Source organism: Morus notabilis, unplaced genomic scaffold (genome assembly GCF_000414095.1).
Source record: "Morus notabilis unplaced genomic scaffold, ASM41409v2 Scaffold629, whole genome shotgun sequence".
NCBI lineage: Eukaryota > Viridiplantae > Streptophyta > Magnoliopsida > Rosales > Moraceae > Morus > Morus notabilis.
Window position 1 is genome coordinate 329,360 of NW_010363794.1, and position 14,741 is coordinate 344,100.

Sequence of the window (14,741 nt, forward strand, 5' to 3'; positions counted from 1 at the left end):
GGAGAAACTCGATGCCACCTCTAGAAGACGCCCCAAGACCACTGGGAGCTGCCATGGCTGAGAACCAGAGATTGGTGACCGCCAAGGCGCCCCAGAAGGAATCGGGGACAGAATTTTAGAGGTAACCCGAGGCCTCGACAGTCTCAATCCCTCGGAAGCTGTCAAAGGGCCGCCAGACGCTGAGCCCTTGAAAACAGAGCAGCTAGAGGCCTAGAGAACCCCAAAGTGTCACCGTAGAACACGCGTCGAAATATTCCTGGAGATTTGGGGTCAGCGTTGCAGTAAAATCCCAACCTAGCTCGAGGCAGCCCAAGGGAAAGCCTCGACTTGGAGGGTTGTTGTATGGGAAAATATGCGTTGCCACGCCGACCCTTCCAGGGAGGCCGACCCATCCAGACGGCCAACTCCTCCAAGGAGAAGAGGCCTCCGAACGGCCAACTCTTCCAAGGAGGAAAGGCCTCCAGACAGACGACTCCTCTAATGAGGAGAGACATCCGAACGGCCAACTCCTCCAAGGAGGAGAGGCCTCCAGACGGACGACTCCTCCAAGGAGGAGAGACATCCGAACGGCCGACTCCTCTAAGGAGGAGAGGCCTCCAGACGGACGACTCCTCCAAGAAGGAGATACATCCGAACGACCGACTCCTCCAAGGAAGAGAGGCCTCCAGACGGACGACTCCTCCGAGTAGGAGAGACATCCGAACGGCTGACTCCTCCAAGGAGTAAAGGCCTCCAAACGGACAACTCCTCCAAAGAGGAGAGACCTCCACACGGATGACTCCTCCAAGGAGAGACATCCGAACGGCCAACTCCTCCAAGGAAGAGAGGCCTCCAGATGACCAACTCCATCAAGAAGGAGAGGCCTCCAGACAAATGACTCCTTTAAGGAGGAGAGGCCTCCAGACGGACGACTCCTCCAAGGAGGAGAGACATCCAAACGGCCAACTCCTCCAAGGAGGAGAGGCCTCCAGACAGAGGACTCCTCCAAAGAGGAGAAACATCCGAACGGCCAACTCCTCTAAGAAGGAGAGGCCTCTAGATGGACGACTCCTCCAAGGAGGAGAGACATCCGAACGGCCAACTCCTCCAAGGAGGAGAGGCCTCCAGACGGATGACTCCTCCAAGGATGGACGACTCCTCCAAGGAGGAGAGACATCTAAATGGCCAACTCCTCCAAGGAGGAGAGGCCTCCAGACGGACAACTCCTCCAAGGAGGAGAGGCCTCCAGACGGATAACTCCTCCAAGGAGGAGAGACATCTGAAAGGCCGACTCCTCTAAGGAGGAGAGGCCTCCAGACGAATGCCTCCTCTAAGGAGGAGAGGCCTCTAGACGGATGACTCCTCCAAGGAGGAGATATATCCGAACGGCCGACTCCTCCAAGGATGAGAGGCCTCTAGACGGATGACTCCTCTAAGGAGGAGAGACATCCGAACGGCTGACTCCTCTAAGGAGGAGAGGCCTCCAGACTGATGACCCCTCCAAGGAGGAGATATATCCGAACAGCCAACTCCTCCAAGGAGGAGGGGCCTCTAGACGGACGAGTCCTCCATGGAGGAGAGACATCCGAACGGCTGACTCCTCTAAGGAGGAAAGGCCTCCAAACGGACGACTCCTCCTAAGAGGAGAGACCTCCAAACGGACGACTCCTCCAAGGAGGAGAGACATCATTACGGCCGACTCCTCCAAGGAGGAGAGACATCCGAATGACTAACTCCTCCAAGGAGGAGAGGCCTCTAGACTGACGACTCCTCGAAGGAGGAGAGGCCGCCAAACGAACGACTCCTTCAAGGAGGAGAGACCTCCAGACGAACGACTCCTCCAAAGAGGAGAGACATCCGAACGGCCAACTCCTCCAAGGAGGAGAGGTCTTCAGACGGACGACTCCTCCAAGGAGGAGAGGCCTCTAGACGAACGACTCCTCCAAGGAGGAGATACATCCGAACGGCCGACTCCTCCAAGGAGGAAAGACATCCGAACGGCTGACTCCTCCAAGGAGGAAAGGCCTCCAAACGGACGACTCCTCCAAGGAGGAGAGACCTCCAGACGGACGACTCCTCCAAGGAGGAGAGACCTCCAAACGGACGACTCCTCCAAGGAGGAGAGACATCCGAATGGCCGACTCCTCCAAGGAGGAGAGACATCCGAATGGCCAACTCCTCCAAGGACGAGAGGCCTCCAGGCGGACAACTCCTCCAAGGAGGAGAGGCCTCCAGACGAACGACATCTCTAAGGAGGAGACACATCCGAACGGCCGACTCCTCCAAGGAGGAGAGGCCTCTAGACGGACAACTCCTCCAAGGAGGAGAGAATCTGAACGGCCAACTCCTCCAAGGAGGAGTGGCCGCCAGACGGACGTCTCCTCCAAGGAGGATAGAAATCTGAACGGTCGACTCCTTCAAAGAGGAGAGGCCTCCAGACGGACGACTCTTTCAAGAAGGAGAGACCTCCAGACGAACGACTCCTCCAAGGAAGAGAGACATCTGAACGGCGAACTCCTCTAAGGAGGAGAGGCCTCCAGGCGGATGACTCCTCCAAGGAGGAGAGAAATCCAAATGGTCGACTCCTTCAAGGAGGAGAGGCCTCCAGACGGACGACTCCTTCAAGGAGGAGAGGCCTCCAGACGGACGACTCCTTCAAGGAGGAGAGACCTCCAGACGAACGACTCCTCCAAGGAGGAGAGATGTGACAACCCTAACTTTTGGTCATCATCCTATGCTCATACTTACCATTTCTTAACCTCTATGACAACCCTCGTTATAACTTCTTAAAATTTCAGGCCTTTTTTTTCATTCTTACCATGTACGTTAAAATGTTGTAGCATTCTAACAACATTCTATTACATTAGTCATCAAAATACATAAAACAATATTTTATTTTACATATAAAGTTCAGCAGCGTTTCCAAAACACGTGATGCATCCACAACCCACTTGCCCACATTCCGCTGCTACACCATCTCTGCACGCCCAGCAACAAGTTTTAGGGAGCCGGTGCCTTACCCGTGCTTCCTACAACACGAACAAACTTAATGAGCTTTCGCTCAGCAAGTATCAATAGGTCATAACAGATGCAATAATTATGCATACCCATATATGCATTCATGTCATATATCATAATACATTCTGTACTACTAAAACATGTATGGCTTATGTTCTTCTTCTTTCATTACATTTTTTGTTCTGCTTTCGTCTCATTTTAGTCGTTCACATCGTATTTTCACGTTCTGAACGACTTTCATTTCGTGTTTCTCATTCTTTTCATTTTTCTTTACAGATACCGTACCTTTATATGGAATGGTTTCTGTTTTTCATTTTCTTGTCTTTTACTTCTTATAGGCCCTGTCCTGTTGTACCATAGCGCGCATAACCAGTGAGGAGTGGGGTAGCTAACCAATCCAACTCAATCACAGTTTCATATCTTTCATAGTCTCATAATAACCTTTCCTTCGAAGGCTGGTACAAATAGGACGTTTAGTCTCTTACCGTTTATCAATTTTCTCATTGAAATGGTAACTTTAGTTAAATCTTATGAATTTGTGCATTATTGAGCATCTTATCATGAGATTAACTTTTTGTTAAACTTTAACATTTCACTTTTCTTAGTTTGATCTCGACCTAACATCGATACATATTTTTGTAGAATAAAGTTCTACGATTACATAAGTCTTGTAGATACTTACCTAACATAGTATCTAGCATTCACATTGTATCTATCATTCAAAATTCTACTATATGCACAATCTTTGGGCAACATAGAAAAGCAAACTTGTTCATGACATAGCTATAGAAAAACTATTGTACTTACCAAAGTTTCGCTAACAACGCGTCCTTTGTCTCCCTTGACACTTTCCAACTTCAACCGTTAATCGGCCCTATTGCATAAATTTTTCGATCGTTAGATTTAGAATCTAAGATCGATAATTACATTAAAATTTACTTCGGTAAAGTCTACAATCCTTATGATTGGTATTCAACCTCAAACCATTTCCTATCTCAAGGATTTGCACTAAAATCGTGCAAATTACTCAGTCATGGGCCTAATTTTCAATTTCGGTCCAAAACTGTGAATTCTCGTTGTGTTCGGTTTCTAACCATCACCGATTATCGAAACATCTTTCTTTTCACACTTTAATCCCATATTTCTCTTGAAATCCAGTTTTAGTTCAAATTACTCAAACTAAATTTCGGCAGAGTTTCACCTTATTTTTCTCGTTTCTCGAGTTTTTAATAACTCGTTCTACTTCTGATTTCGATACCTGGAGTCAAGATTTAAATTCCTGAACACAGATTCCAACATAAAATTGAACAAAACATATGTTCTTTCTTAATCTAGGCTCACGGATTTTCGATAGAAATCCACCAAAACTTTATTCAATCGTCTTCACACTTACACCGTTAAACTCTTATTACGATACTCTACAAAACCTCAGTTTCAATTTTCACCTTAACGGAAGTTTTTCTGAGATGGGTTACTATTCATCTAAATCAAGAAAATATAGAATTCTCACGAAAACTCTGAAATCTTGCCTCCAGAAGTTGAGGTTTTTCTACTAGAACGCCTCAGGTTACGTTTCTACCGGACTGAACGGAAGAAATCTCAATGAAAATGCTTGATTTTCCTTTCTCCGTCTCTCTCTAACAACTCTCTTTCTTTTTTTTTTCTTTCTTCGTAACTCTCTCACGTCTCTCCTTTTATCTGCTATGCTATGCCTTACATTCACAAGTACATACCATGAGTAATGGCCTCAATAAGTTTTGCATTAGTTGCGTGAGTTACCAAGGCTATGTGATTTTCAAGGTGAGTTACCCATGTGAGTCACTAATGTTAGTCACCGCCTCATGTAGTAAAGCCAAGTGTACCCCTGCATGTTTAATACGTACCGATAATTTCACACCCGGTATATGTTCTATACTGCTTTTCTGGACTGCCGAGCACCCTGGGTCAAATTTCTCATATTCAACCCATTTCTCTTGGGTATCTCATTAGTCAATTTCCTTTTATGAAATTATCATTTTAATTGATTCAGAATTGCCCAAAATGCGTACCCTTGTGGTACTCTTTTTTTTGGCAGTTTCCCGCTTTAACTGACTCAGGAAAATTCCGTTTCAGAAATTTTTGCTATTTTCCTTACTTCTAATATTTCTATTCTTTTTCTAGCTGGTCATTTGGTCACATACAAAATATTTTAGTTTTTCATAACTAAAATATATCTGCTAAAATTTCTAACTTTTAACTGATATTTTACTATTCATAACTGATATTTACGAATTTTCTTTGTAAAATATTCATGTTATAACTTTACATATTTCGAGAAATTTTACCCCATACATAAAGTTTTTACATAACATTTTCTTGATTACATCAAAATTCTACTACTTACTATTCCGGAAAGAATTTTGGTCAAATACTGGACTGTCCGGATTAGACCTAAATTTTTCCCGGTCATTACAATGATTCAGAATTGCCCAAAATGCGTACCCTTGTAGTACTCATTTTTTTTTAGCAGTTTCTCGCTTAAACTGACTCGGGAAAATTCTGTTTTAGGAACTTTTACTATTTTCCTTACTTCTAATATTTCTATTCTTTTTCTAGCTGGTCATTTGGTCACATACCAAATATTTTAGTTTTTCATAACTAAAATATACCCGCTAAAATTTCTAACTTTTAACTGATATTTCACTATTCATAACTGATATTTACGAATTTTCTTTGTAAAATATTCATGTTATAACTTTACATATTTCGGGAAATTTTACCTCATACATAAAGTTTTTACATAACATTTTCTTGATTACATCAAAATTCTACTACTTACTATTCCGGAAAGAATTTCGGTCAAACACTGGACTGTCCGGATTAGACCTAAATTTTTTTCAGTCATTACAAGAGACATCCGAACGGCCAACTCCTCCAAGGAGGAGAGGCCTCCACACGGACGACTCCTCCAAGGAGGAGAGAAATCCAAACGGTCGACTCCTTCAAGGAGGAGAGGCCTCTAGACGGACGACTCCTTCAAGGAGGAGAGACCTCTAGACGGACGACTCCTCCAAGGAGGAGAGACATCCGAACGGCCAACTCCTCTAAGGAGGAGCGGTCTTCAGACGGACGACTCCTCCAAGGAGGAGAGGCCTCCAGACGGACGACTCCTCCAAGGAGGAGAGGCCTCCAGACGGACGACTCCTCCAAGGAGGAGATACATCCGAACGGCCGACTCCTCCAAGGAGGAGAGACATCCGAACGGCTAACTCCTCCAAGGAGGAAAGGCCTCCAAACGGATGACTCTTCCAAGGAGGAAAGACCTCCAGACGGATGACTCCTCCAAGGAGGAGAGACATCCGAACGGCCGACTCCTCCAAGGGGGAGAGACATCCGAATGGCCGACTCCTCCAAGGAGGAGAGGCCTCCAGGCGGACGACTCCTCCAAGGAGGAGAAGCCTCCAGACGAATGACATCTCTAAGGAGGAGACACATCCGAACGGCTGACTCCTCCAAAGAGGAGAGGCCTCCAGACGGACGACCGTCGTGGGTCCACGTCCCCAGAAATACCCCTTAGTGGATAAGGGAGTTACGTCTGGGTTTGAAAAATGTCAATAATGCTGGCATTAATTACAAGCCCAGAAACCACCCTTTAATGGATGGTGGAGGATTAAAGGGGGATTTGCGTAGCCGCAATAAGGGACAAGTTGGATGAGTGAACAGTGAAAAAGGTGGTGACAGGCTATAGGTCTGGGCTCATAGGCTAATAGGCCACTCAAGTGGATTGGACTACCAAGAAAAACCACCCATGAAGTAATCTCTCGCTATAAAAGGGGCAAGCCCCGAAGGAAAGAGGAGGAAGATTTTGGTTATTTTCATATGTAATCAGAGAATAGATAGCTTATTTTATGTAATCCAAAATGAGCCCAAGGGAAATAAAATACACAAGTGGATGTAGCTCTTCATTATCAGAGTGAACCACTATAAATTTCGTGTCTCTTTTCATTCAAGTGCTATCCTCATATTTCCTCCACCACAAAAGTGCAAACACACACTTCATAGTATAATTTGAAATATAGAGTTAATTCCTTACCGGTAACCCAACGGGATACCAAAAGGTGATCCGGTGTATTTCTGTTGACGAAATTTGACCGTCAACAACTCTTTACAACATAAAAATGTGGTATGTAGCAATCGGGAAACTTTTTCTTTAACGACAAAAAATTTCTAAAAGACAGTTTTTCTAAAAAGAATTTAAAAAAAAAAAAAAAAAAAAAGCTGAAAGACAGTCAACATGTCGTTTTCCAATTCAATCATTAAGATTTGGATCTAATCACAGTAGAAGCGATGTTTTTGCACTGTTTCCTACCCACTAATATTTCCAGCTCATTTCTCACTAACATTAACTTGTCAAAATTTAAAGCATCTCTTTCACAAGGCATAACTATATGCGTATGTGCATTATACATTGAACACGAGTGGCTGGCCTTGACAATAGTTTAATAATTTATGGTATTTCCATTTTGTCACGTATGTTTATAAACATCATGATACTTGACTTATTCTTATAGAAAAAACAGCTTCTATCAATAAAATAACATATTCCTGCAGACCTTAAACGTGATTATTATGCATCATATACGCTTCCCTAGTGTAGAAAAAGAGGGCACTAATATTTTCTTGCAGCTTCAATTGTGTGAAATCGAGCTCTTTTTTTTTTTTAATTCTCTTTTTCCTACATTCTTGCATTTTCTTGGAAGTTGCTTCCTTTGCATTATTGAATGACTTAGTAATATGTCCCTTTTATGTGTATTCTCCTTATTTTTGTTGATAGAAGTACTCCTACCCTAGACAAATGGAATCATTACAGCTATGATATCCGTTTGGGTTGCATTATGCTTAATAAAGGATTGAATCCCATGAATAAATAAATAACCAAGGAATTGAATGGGACTGAATGAGTCCACGAGAAAAGTTTATGGTTTAATCTTAGCTTGAGAAAATAATTTTATCATGTTCTTTTTCTTTCTTAATTTGCTCTGATTTCATTTGTTCAAATGCTTTACTTTAATGATCAAGGCTCCTTTTCATTTTGAATCTTTCAAAACGTGCACATATTCAGTAGCTCCTCACATTGACCTCTGATCTTAAACTGCTTGTAAGTCAAAACCATTGATCGGTCTGTAAAACAATTAAAAATAAAAACAAGTAACAACACTCTTTTAGTTATGAGAGTTCATATCAATATTAAAAAAGTAATTGAAAATTTGAAACTTGAAAATTCTTCTCATGGAATAGAGTTAATTTTTAGTTCACATGTTTATTTATGTAGCTTTAAATTTGAAAAGATTGCGAAAAAGTAATAATATAATCGCAGAACGTATGGCCAAAAGTCATTGAATTTTGTCTGCAAAAAGATATGTACATGTATCATTATCTCACTGATATACAAGCATATATGAAAAGCTGGTTCCCAGACTTCTCCTATTTCTAAATATATAGTTTCTAATCAGCTAGTGGTTGAGGATGTTTAGTAGAGAAACTCTGGCTTTAATCAAACGCCTGTAGAAGCTCTCAACTCCTTCTAGATCTTGAATGCACATTTCCAATTTCTGAAGCTCGTTTTGTGCATTCTCTTCAAGCGTGCTATCCGATTTCTTTGACTTTTGGCTGATCAGCAAGCTGTTCAATACGGCATCTGCGTTTGCGAATTCGTTTAATTTGTTGGCTTCCTCACAAGATACTTTCTTAGAGTTCATCAACTTGGAAACCAATGACCAGCTGCTTGACTTTGGTCCGGAGATGAAGGAAAACATTGATTCGAAAACTGCAAGAGTAACTGACTGAACCTCTTTCAACATGCTAACAATTTCTTGATCCTTGTTAAGAAGACTGAAGGTGCATTTGTTTTCCATGGCCTTGTGGAGTGCCTTCTTCACCGTTTTCCTAGAGTTCAAGAATTTCTTGACCTCACTTGATAGACTCGATTCACCACCGCGTCTTCTGCGAATAATTGATTGAAGTTCTTGTGTGGATTCCTTTGTTTGCTGCAAGGCATCCTTGGCAGCGTTGCATACATCCAGGAGTCTAAGAGATCCATCCAAAAGCTCATTAACCAATTTCTCATTCTGTTCTTTGTTCAAACCTTGTTGATTTAGTGGTAGTAGAAGCAACTTGTCAACACAATCGTGCAGATCTTGAAGTTCACTTAGCTTGCAGGCGAGTGAGGTTGCCGACGAAGAGGCTTCGTCAGAAGACCTCAATCTGCACAACTGATCTTCGAATTCCGAAATGAGAGGGTGTTGCCTAGAAGGCAAGCTATTGGAGCGGGTGTGGTAGGCTGCCATTATACTTTCTTACAAAAGGAACTAAGAAAGCTGATCTCTAAATGTTGAACAAATTAACTCTAGAATTTGCCTTGCTTTTCTTTGGCTTGGATCATCTGTATATATATTCAGAGGGGTGAGGCCGTGAGGGAGACAAGGAATCTCATCCTCTTTAATACACAATGAGACTAACATGATTGCCATTTGGATGTTTATGCCATGTCTCCCCACCACCAAGTACGGATCTTGTCCCCAACATCATAGCTATTATATCAGGCAAATATATATATATATATATGTATATATGTATGTATGTATGTATATATGTATGTATATATAGCTTTCGGTTGAGGAGCACATATTACAGAATAAGAAATAAAATTACATCGCACGAGTACTAATCATTTGAAACAAGAAGAGGCAATCTCCGTTGGCATACAACTTCACTTGAGACAAGAGGGGACCACTCCTGGGAATTCGTACAGCAGAAATTTTTATATTTCAACAAGAATGCAGAGGTTATGAAATGATTGTATTATTACACAAACACGCCCAAATATAAAAGTTTTCGTGAGGTTCTTTAAGTGCTACTATTACTAATAATGGCCTCCTAACAAAGATATTGGTATGAATTTTTCATAGAGCATAAAAGAGTCAATATTGTTGAAAGATATTAAATTGATGTCGTTTTTTGGAAGCTCTTGTCGTTTCTTACGCTCTTTCTAGTTGTTGTCGTCTGCAAGTTCATTGTCGTTTTTCCAGCTGATCTTTTTTTTTTGGAAGTTACTGTCGCTTTTTACATCGTACTCAATTTGATGGTTGGTTGCTATATACATATATATATAGATATGTAAATTTTTTTTTTTTTGTCTCTCTCGTCTTAGAGTCAAATTTCATTAATGTCGTTTTTTTGCTGATGTTGGTTTCCGGTTTTAGTTGTTGTTGTTATCGTTTTCATGAAAATATTGTCTTCTAATTGTTATTGATTTTCTCGTTCATGTCTTTTTTTAGTCGTGTATACAATTTTGAGTCTCGCTCTGCCCTTTTTTTTTTTTTGGTTCTACACTTCTACTCATCGATGTCTTTTTTCAGATTCTAGTCGTTTTTTTTATTATCAGTCCAGTTCACAAGTGATTATTGTCGCTTTCCTATTCATTTTTTCCCTTAAATCTTGTTGCTTTTTTTATTTCTCTTATAACAATTGTCTTTTTTACCGCGTATGCCGTTTTCTCTTATATATATTTTTTTTATCAGTTTTCTATTTCTTGTCGCTTCCAAGTTACTGCGTTTCTGAGTTTCTTAATTCTGGTATTGTCGTTATATGAGTTGATGTCGTTTTTATGTTCTTGTCGTTTCTTCAAATTATGTCCCTTTTTAGTTCGAATTTTCCTCCGTTGACTTTTGGTGTACATCACATTTCGTTTCTTAAGTACTTGTACGTGATAGTTGCTCTGGTTTTGTATTCTTGCCGGCCTGTTTTTTTTTTTTTAATTAAATCTTCTTTTTTTGACAACTTTTTATATTCGGACCATGTTTAGGTAATTGTATTCTGTTTCTTTGAACAGAAAATGAGTTTTTTTTTTTTCTTTTATCATACTTGATTGGATTTCATATTTGAATGAGAAGGTTAATTTTTACTTAATTTGGAGAGACATAATTTCGATTTAGATCTCAAACTTTGCTGGGCACTGTTTCCACAATGTCTCCCTTCCACCACCATACCAACTAATGGACCATTTAGCGCGGCATGCCAATCTCTCTGAAGTAACCATTTTTTCATCTCTATGTAACGTACCAACAAATTTACACAAATATGTAAATGTACAAAAACTCCCCTTCAGCACAAATTTTCAAAAAAAAAAAAAAAAAAAAAAAAAAAAAAAAAAAAAAAAAGAAGTGCACGAATGACATTTGATCAATGTATTATTTTTTAAGGGATGATCATGTGTGTTTTGGTAATGAGGCAATCATATTGTTTTTCACGAAGACCTTGTAGTACCCTGCTGTTCTAACTAGTCTGTATCTGGACTGGTTTTCCCATTTTTCCATAACTGTGTCTATGACGGTGGCTTTGTAGTTGGCTGTCTTCTACTGTGCATCTGTGAGGTCTACCGAGGACTTCTGAAATGCTGCTACCGCTAAGTCTGAATCCATGAAATGGAGGAAATTCTGCTACGGGCTGGTGGATTAGATACTTGTTGTACGCCTGGATGATGTTTATATATCTGCTAAACTTCTCTTCTTCTTGTGTGAACTCTGTTGGAAGAGACTCTATGCTGATTCTGAGATACTTGTCTTCTTCTGAGTAGTATTGCTGGAGTGGTTCTGAAAGATCTCTGGGAACTTCTCTGCCTTTGATGATTAATTCTTCTGCTAGTTCGTACTCTAAGAAAAGAAAGGGTCTTAATTCGTCTCAGTTTATTCTAACTTTAGGGAAGAGGAAAGGATAGTCTGAATCAACTGGAGCATGTTCTATTCCAATTGATAATCCTGGGATTGAATCTAAGTTCTGGAAGAGGTGGTTAATTAGTCTGGTATATCTCCTAAAAGAACTGTCTTCTTGTTTTTTTATAAACTATTTCTTGGATAGAGAGAGGGAGACTGTCTATTTTCTGGTGAAAAAAATTTGGTTCTAATTCTGGGAAGATATCAGGGAGGCCTGAAATCTTTTCTGTCTGGAGTTTTAACAAATCTGTTTCTAGGATTCTTATTCTGGCTATGAGGTCTGGTCTTTCTGGGTCTGAAGGTTTACTGGCTATTTTATGACTCTGATAAGCTAACTGTGCTTCTTCTTCGGTTTCAAAGCCTTGCCAAAGGGGCTTGCCTTTGTAACCTGTTATGCTACGCACTGCCTGGTTCCACTGGTTGAATACTCCTGTGAAATTACCTGCATAGACTGTATAGAAACTGAAATTTTTCTTCTGAGGTAGGCTATCTGGATGGACTAGATGACTGGTGTTGTGGAAGAAAACTGAAAACATTTTTAATCTCAGACATAAATTATTTTTGAAAATGCGTTTAGTAGTTTTATCAAAAAATTATTTTCAATGTAAAAAAACTCATTAATGTCTCTCTTTCTCTCTCAACTCGAGAGAGGAGAAAACGAAAATAAAAAATGAAAAACGACTAAAATTCGTTTTTCATTTCTCTCTCATTTTACACTAAACTAAAAAATCATTTTTATTTCTGTTTTTTGTCTTTATTGCGCTAAACACCGTTTTAAAAACGTTTTCATTTTTTATTTCTCAAAAAATGTAAAAAATAAAAACGGGATCAATTACAAACACAGCCTATAATTTTTGAAACCCATCCTTTAAGAGGTATGGTACTATGACTGATATTCTGAATTGGTCCTTTAAGAGGATCCAAACTACTCTGGGTCGTTCACAACTGTAACTCATTTTTTGTTGTGAACACTTAATCTACTGGTCGTTCATATCTGTAACTCATTTTTTGTTATGAACACCTAATCTAAGGGGAAAGGGAGATCTGGCTGTTAGCCATGATCATCTAAGATAAGTCTTGAAAGCTGATCTGCAAACACATTCTCCTTTCCTGCAATATGCTCAAAGCTACAAATATAACCTCTGCCTGTTATACAATCTATAAAATTAATCCATCTTCTGGCTGATAATTGCTTTTCATTTTTAAATTTATAAAACTTGACTATTGCTTCGCAATCTGTTCTAACTGTAAAAGGCTTATGTAAATGAATCTCAAATTTATTTAATGCATTTATTACTGCTAAAATTTCAAAATCTAAACTAGTCATTTTCTGATCTTTTTCTTTCCATTTACCGCTGGCATAACTACATATTCTTTCTGAATTATTACTAGCATCTGGACTATCTTTAGCTATTAACACTGCTCCCCATCCTTCTTTACTACCATCTGTCTGAATTACAATGTAATCTGAATCTAGTGGTAATGATAAGTCTGGAAGATGTTTAACTTTTGTTGACGGTGTTTTTCCGACAACTCGTGGGTACCTCTCCCAAAAACACTCGCGGTTCAATTAAGGATTAAGACTGAAAAATAATGTAAAGAAGACAACAATTTTATAGTGGTTCGGCAATAATTCTTTTGCCTAATCCACTTGTGTATGCACTAATCTGTTTTGGTGTTTACAAGCTTCCTCGTGGTAATGCCATGGTGTCTCTCTCCTCTCTCGGTTTTCTTGACTCTATTTATAGGCCTTTACATGTGAATACGTATTCTCCGTTCCCAAGGAGGAAGCCATCTTCTGTCCTCGATCCGGGTGAGGGTAGGTGAGTTTTCATGATGACTGCTCCGGGGAACGCAGCTGATCCTTCCTATTTGCCGCCTAATTTCCTGACTCCTGCAGTAGCAGTCGGATCAATACTTCTCTCTTCAAGTTGACAAGACTGGCTGGATTTGACTGGACTGCTTCCGGTCTGATCTAATTCCTGACTCCTCGACACAAAGGCTTCAAAGGGCTTTTAGTGGACTTTGGCTTTTAGTGGACTTCTCGACTTCAACGACGCAAAGGCCTTAAGAGGACCTTAAGCACTTCTCGACTCCAACACCTTGACTCCTCAACGCAGAGGCTTCAAAGGGCTTTTATCATACTTCTCGACTTCAACGACGCAAAGGCCTTAAGAGGACCTTAAGCACTTCTCGACTCCAAGAGCGCTCCTCAACCTAGAGACATCTCCCTAACTGTTAGTTCTCGACATCAGGGATTTGTCCTGACTTTCGGAGCTCTCGACGCGTACGACAAAAGTGGGTGGCTTGAATGGTCGACCATGGTGTAACAACTTTCTCTTTAATGTTCCTAATTACTTTTCTGTCTTCATTATTGAACTTAATGTTTCCTGTTAAACTAGTTTTAGCAAATAAACTGCTTATCTGTCTGCTTAAGTCTTTGATGAATGGTCTGGCATGGTTAAGTTTTCCTAAAAATGATTGAAGCTGTTTCTTATCTGTAAATTCATATGGCATTTCTAAAATACTTTTGCTAATGTGAGGCTGAAGGCTGATTTTTCCTTTACCTATTTTTAATCCTAAAAACTCTATGTATTCCTGGGCTAATTTCATTTTCTTTTCACTAATGATTATACCCTGTTCTAAGAATTTTCTGAACACTGAATGTAAATGATCATAATGATCTTCTAGAGTCTTGCTGAATACTAAGATGTCATCTATGTAGACTAAACAGTAATCTGTAAATGGCTGAACATTAAAAATTTCATCCATTTTTCTCTGAAATATCGCTGGTGCATTTTTTAATCCAAATGGCATGTCCATCCATTCGAATAATCCTAAATTACAACTAAAGGCTGTGTACTTAATGATGTCTGGAGGTAACTTAATCTGCCAAAAACCTGACTTACAATCAAACTTACTGTAAACTGTGCTATTCTGGATTCTGTTTATATGTAACTCTTTGGTAGGGATCTTATAACTATCTGTGAAAGT

General features: G+C 40.2%; 1 protein-coding gene across 1 annotated transcript; it reads right to left on the reverse strand.

Annotated features, from left to right (window-relative positions):
- Positions 1–8,489: 8,489 nt before the first annotated feature.
- LOC21397509 lies at positions 8,490–9,323 on the reverse strand. Its single transcript, XM_010105024.1, has one exon. It carries the CDS (start codon positions 9,321–9,323, stop codon positions 8,490–8,492), a length of 834 nt encoding a protein of 277 aa, XP_010103326.1.
- Between the last annotated feature and the right edge of the window lie 5,418 nt (positions 9,324–14,741).